General features: G+C 29.8%; 1 protein-coding gene across 1 annotated transcript; it reads left to right on the top strand.

The window, feature by feature from the left end:
- Nucleotides 1-1,985: 1,985 nt before the first annotated feature.
- LOC110692594 lies at nucleotides 1,986-4,735 on the top strand. Its single transcript, XM_021869626.1, has 3 exons — nucleotides 1,986-2,237; nucleotides 3,276-3,453; nucleotides 4,237-4,735. The coding sequence occupies exons 1-3, from the start codon at nucleotides 2,111-2,113 to the stop codon at nucleotides 4,463-4,465; spliced, it is 534 nt and encodes a 177-aa protein (XP_021725318.1). The 5' UTR covers nucleotides 1,986-2,110; the 3' UTR covers nucleotides 4,466-4,735.
- The last annotated feature ends 646 nt before the right edge of the window (nucleotides 4,736-5,381 follow it).

Here is a 5,381-nt window from a genome sequence, read left to right as displayed (position 1 = left end):
TGTGACTCCATGACTCACTTCGTACCATCATCCCCGATCCTCCTTTCGTGGTTCCGAACCATATGGAGTTAGTAATCTCATGGATTATGAATGGGGTGTAACCTTCACGGGTCAATCGTTGTTGCCTATCGTTGTCCCTTTCTCGTGGTTGCCTTTATGATCCGTGAAAGTTTTACAAATTCTTAAAAACTTGTTGGCGGCTCCCTACTTTCCTTGTCCCTAATCGTATTATGTCAATTCCCCTTCCTATGAGTGCCAAGCATATTCACACATGCTTTAATGTAGGCGCACTTCGAGCGACGCCTAAAATACCCAAACAATTATTACTTATCTTTTAACTTTTCTATACAATATTCTCTACTTTTTATTATCCCCGTACAACATTCTTCACTTTTTATTTTTTTCATACAATATTACTCTACTTTTTCATCCTCCACAAAAACCGTACTTTTTAGAGTTATTTGCCTGTAATTATGGGACGGAGGGAGTATATTACGGTAAATAAAATACTCCGTATAAACATTGAATTCTGTTTCAAGTTTCAACATAAAAAAGGGATAATCCAAAAAAATAAAGAAAATAATAATAACAAAAAAAGGTTGGAGTCCAGCTAAAATAGGTAAAGTGTATTTTTCAACACGTACTTAAAAATGTGCTTTTGGTCATATCTGAACACCGGCAGAAATGCCAGAAAACTTTGGATAATTGGATAGGCGTTAAACATTCATCAAGTCGGTTGAGCTAGATCGAAAACTGATTATTTAAGAACTTCATGTCAAATTAAAAATTGCACTCGTATAATTTATTATTGGATATACATTAAACATCTATGAAATTGACAAAACAAGATTATTGGAGTGCATGTAAATATGTAATTCATTATTTCATTTGTTTTATAATATTAGCTTTGTTTTGAAAAAGTTGTACAGTACCATTTTCACATATTGTAATATTCATATTCTTCTTTGGTACGGAGTAATTTTTAATTAATTTTAACCATTGCCCCATTGGAGTTTCATGTATACAAATGTACTTTCAATCATAATTAATTTTTTTAATTATATTTTGATAAAATTTTTGATATTGAAAGTGGAAAATGTAAGCTCTTCTATTGCTATGACTGGTTCATAAAATTTTGTCCGGAATTATGTTATTAAAATTATACAACTTTAGAAAATGAATTATTTTTGGTTAGATAATGATATACATACGTAACTCTTATTTTTTTTTTTGACGGGTTTAGCAGTATATGTAACTCTTAATTTAGGTTGCAAATACACATTTTCAATAAATTTCTATCCACATTATTAATGATTTTAAAATTTATGTACTTTTTGTGCGGATAGCCACATCGCATGATCGCTTATAAATAGTAGAGTAAGTTCTATAATACTACCAAAATAACTACTATAATATGAACAGAGTAACCCCTAATTATACTTATCGAGTAATCCTTAATTAACAAAGTAATCTCTACAAAAACTACATCACTGACAAAAGTAACCCCTATATTACTTATTAAGTAACTCATACAACACAAATCGAGCAATCCTTATAACATAAATTAACCGAGTAACCTCGTAGTGACTACCACATGTAAAAGTTATTGTTTTAATTAATGCATGTATGACCAAATAAAGTTGCTTAGAAACTAAATATATAATGGCTTAAGAACCGTATAAATCATGAAACTTTTATTATTACCATACAATAAAAAGAAACGATTGACCAAATAAATCAATAATTAAGCTAAGGTCATAAATCAATAATTAAGATAATATCCATGCAAAAAAAGAAAGTGTAAAAGAGAAGAAAGCTAAATGCCTTAAAATGTAAGTGTCGTAGCAAGAGAAACAGAAAGGACACGTGTAATAACATGGCATCGTGTCAACTCGACATTACCTCGATTTTTGCAATTTTCCTAAACGAAGGACAGATCGTTAAGCTACTCAGATACGCTGCTTTATTGTTTATACTCTATATTTGGTACTGCTTTTATAATGTGTGACATTACTCAATTTAGCCAAGTTAATACAAGTATACTACAACTATTACGTACTATCCTACAAATTCAAAAAAGTGTTGTGTTAGATTACTTGAATTATTGAAGATGGGAACAGTGGGAAGAAATATAGCTGGTCCATTGTTGTTTATAAACTTGATAATGTATGTTATTGTTCTTGGTTTTGCTAGTTGGTCTCTCAACAAGTATATCAACTTCTCTACTCATCACCCTGGTTAGTTTCCTCTCTCTTTTTTTATTATTTATTTTATTTTATTTTATTATTTTTTTTATGTATCAACGACTTTTTGAAGTGCATATGTGAATATACTTGATCGAGTTTATCTTATCTATCTCCTGGTTTGGAATTAGTTTTTGTATTATCATGATCGACCTCTTGTAGAGAAAAGTTATTACATATAGTCGAGTTAGATCGCATTTTCTGGTGTGTAATTAGTTTTTGTATTGTCGTGATTGACCTCTTGTAGAGAAAAGTTATGACATATACTAGGTGGAGTTGATCGTATTTCTTGGTGTGTAATTAGTTTTTGTATTGTCTTTGCCCCTTGTAAAAACAAATTATAATTTAGGGAAGTAATTTGGGTGGTTGTGTTATACTTTGTCTGTTTTTTAATAGTTGCAACACATTTTTTATTACGCTTTTGAAAAGGTGATTAGATTAGTTTAACGAATTAATTAAGCTATAAAATTTTAACTGTAGAAAACTTATCCTTTTCTTCTTATGGTTGGTAAAAATTTGTGATTTAATTTATCTGTTTCCCATAGTCTAATATTTTCTTTAAAATGTATGCCAAAGAAGTGTATTGCATATATATATATATATATATACGACCCTTTTATTTAAAAAGATTCTTTTGTGACTTATTTTTAATTTTAGAAAGATTATTGGTGCTTTTTGGCTGTTAATCTAGACAAGTCAACACCCAAGAGAAGACTATGTGTGCTTGCAAAAAAGATTAAGTCAGCTTATTGACTTGATTATGGAGTCGTTCCGAAGTAAGTCCTGGTAAATGATAAATCGTAAAATATATAATTTAAAATATGTCAGCACCAAATTATAAATATAATCTCTTTTTTTTTTTAATGATAACCAAATTATATAGCCTTAATATAGGAATATATATATGCAAGTATACAATTTGAATGTTAGTATCTAAATTTACCGAGGAAGTAATACAAGAAAAGCATGGTGAAATTGTGTATTAAATTCTCTTTTGGGACTTGTTTTCATGGAATAATTGGTAAATTGTAGGTTTGGGAGGCAACGGTGCAACATCTTTCTTCTTAATCGTGGCAATCTTGGCTGGTGTTGTTGGGGTTGTTTCGAAGTTGGCTGGGGCTAACCACATTAGAGCATGGAGAAATGACAGTCTAGCTGCTGCTGGTTCGTCGTCGCTGGTTGCGTGGGCGCTTACTGCTCTCGCTATGGGGTAATTAACTAGTCGTTTTATATACCATGGTCTTTAATTTCTCACGAAAAATGCCTACATATGCATGTTCTCTAGATGTTTAGGGCCTCTTCTAAACTGAGAAGGAATTTTTAAAAGAACTGAATTGAATTTATTGGAGTTGAACTTATTGGAGCTGAAATTAGCTTAAGAGAACAACCCTTAGTTTGGAGCCATATTATGTTTTTGTACCATATACAAAATCACCTATTTTGGTCACATTATCTAAAACTAAAATAAATCATGTAAATAATTAATTTGACTAGCATGATAACGTAATGCTTTTTTTGTAGTTTAAGAGTTTAACTACTTTGAAATAACAAACAAGGCCGCAAACTAAGAGAAATTTTAACCGTTTTTTTTTATTATTTTTTTTTATTGTTTTTTAAAATGTTGATCTCTTACAATATAAAGTATATTGTGTTTTAATTTAACTGGAATAATGTGAATCTAACGTAATACACTATGTTTTTTTCTTAAAAGTAAATCGCAAAATGAAGTCAAAATGTGTGAATAATGACAAAAGTCAAAATGCGTGAACTAAAGGAAAAGGAATGTGTTAAATAATTTTTTTGTAAGAAAAAAGTGTATTTGGTTCTGTTTAAGCTATATGGGATTTGGAGGATTGGATCAGAAAAAAAGATGAAGTTTGCTACAAGCAAAAGAAATTTCCCAGCTCTAAATTTTTCTATTTTCTTTCTTAATTTCCGAAAAAAATACACTATTATACAATTGTCTTACGAAAAATAAATCTTCCTGTTTCAGATTAGCTTGCAAAGAGATCAATATAGGAGGATGGAGAGGGTGGAGGCTGAGAGTGTTGGAAGCTTTTATCATCATCCTCACATTCTTCGAGTTGTTCTACGTGCTAGCCATACACGCCGGACTATTCAGCAGTCGATATGGCCCTGGTTACCGAGAACATGAGTATGCCATGGGAGCTCCAGGAACAAATGTCGATCCAAAGCATGGACAAACCACAACTAGGGTTTGAAATAATAACCTAATAATTCTATAGAGTAGAATGATGTGAAGTTAATGGTTGCTGAAAGAATGGTGGATTTTCATAGTCCTAGAGTTTTTTTTTTTTTTTTGAACAGATAAGGATGCATGATGTTTTCATGTGTGTATGGCTAGGCTTTGTGTAAAAGTTATCTTGTATCTTATTAAGACCTTCGTAGATTGTAAGATGTTTCATTGCATTATATTGCATGTAAGGACCTTTTAATGTTTTATCCTAAATAGTTTTTATAATATTTGATGATGAGTAGAAAATCTTGCGTGGACCTGGTTAAGGTTTATACACACGTAACTAACATTTATATTCAACATAGTGACCCCTAATATTAATATAGTAATCTTATTTTTAATATAGTAACTTTTTTAAAATTGTGTGTTTAGTGATTTAATTTTAACGTAGTGATTTTTATTATTTATATTGACCATTATATTAAAATTTCATTTAAAAAATAACTTTTTATAGCCTTTAATGTCACACTAACTTTTATTTCAACATAATAACTTTTATTTTAATAAAGTGATTTTTTTTATTAACAAAACAATCATATTGTCTTTAATGTTGGTGGTTCACAATAAATTAGTGTGAACCATGTCCATTTAAGAATTTGTAGATGACGAGAATAATGTATATAGGTCGTGTTTGGAAGTATGTAGGCTTGTTGGATTTGTAATAGTGTGTTTACTCACATATGTCTGATTTTAATGTGTATTTTCTATTGCACGGAGTATAAAATTATAAATACATCTTATAATGGTTAAGATGATTAATCTTAATATTAAAATATAAATTTTTTTTTGAATAGTATTAAAATATAAATATAATTACTCATTATAAATTCAAAGTTAACTAATGAGTTAAAATTATCCAAAGATTGAGGTCTTTATAAAAA

Source organism: Chenopodium quinoa, unplaced genomic scaffold, assembly GCF_001683475.1.
Source record: "Chenopodium quinoa cultivar QQ74 unplaced genomic scaffold, ASM168347v1, whole genome shotgun sequence".
Classification (NCBI taxonomy): domain Eukaryota; kingdom Viridiplantae; phylum Streptophyta; class Magnoliopsida; order Caryophyllales; family Amaranthaceae; genus Chenopodium; species Chenopodium quinoa.
Note: the sequence above shows the minus strand (reverse complement) of the source record. Positions and strands in the feature narration are given on the sequence as shown.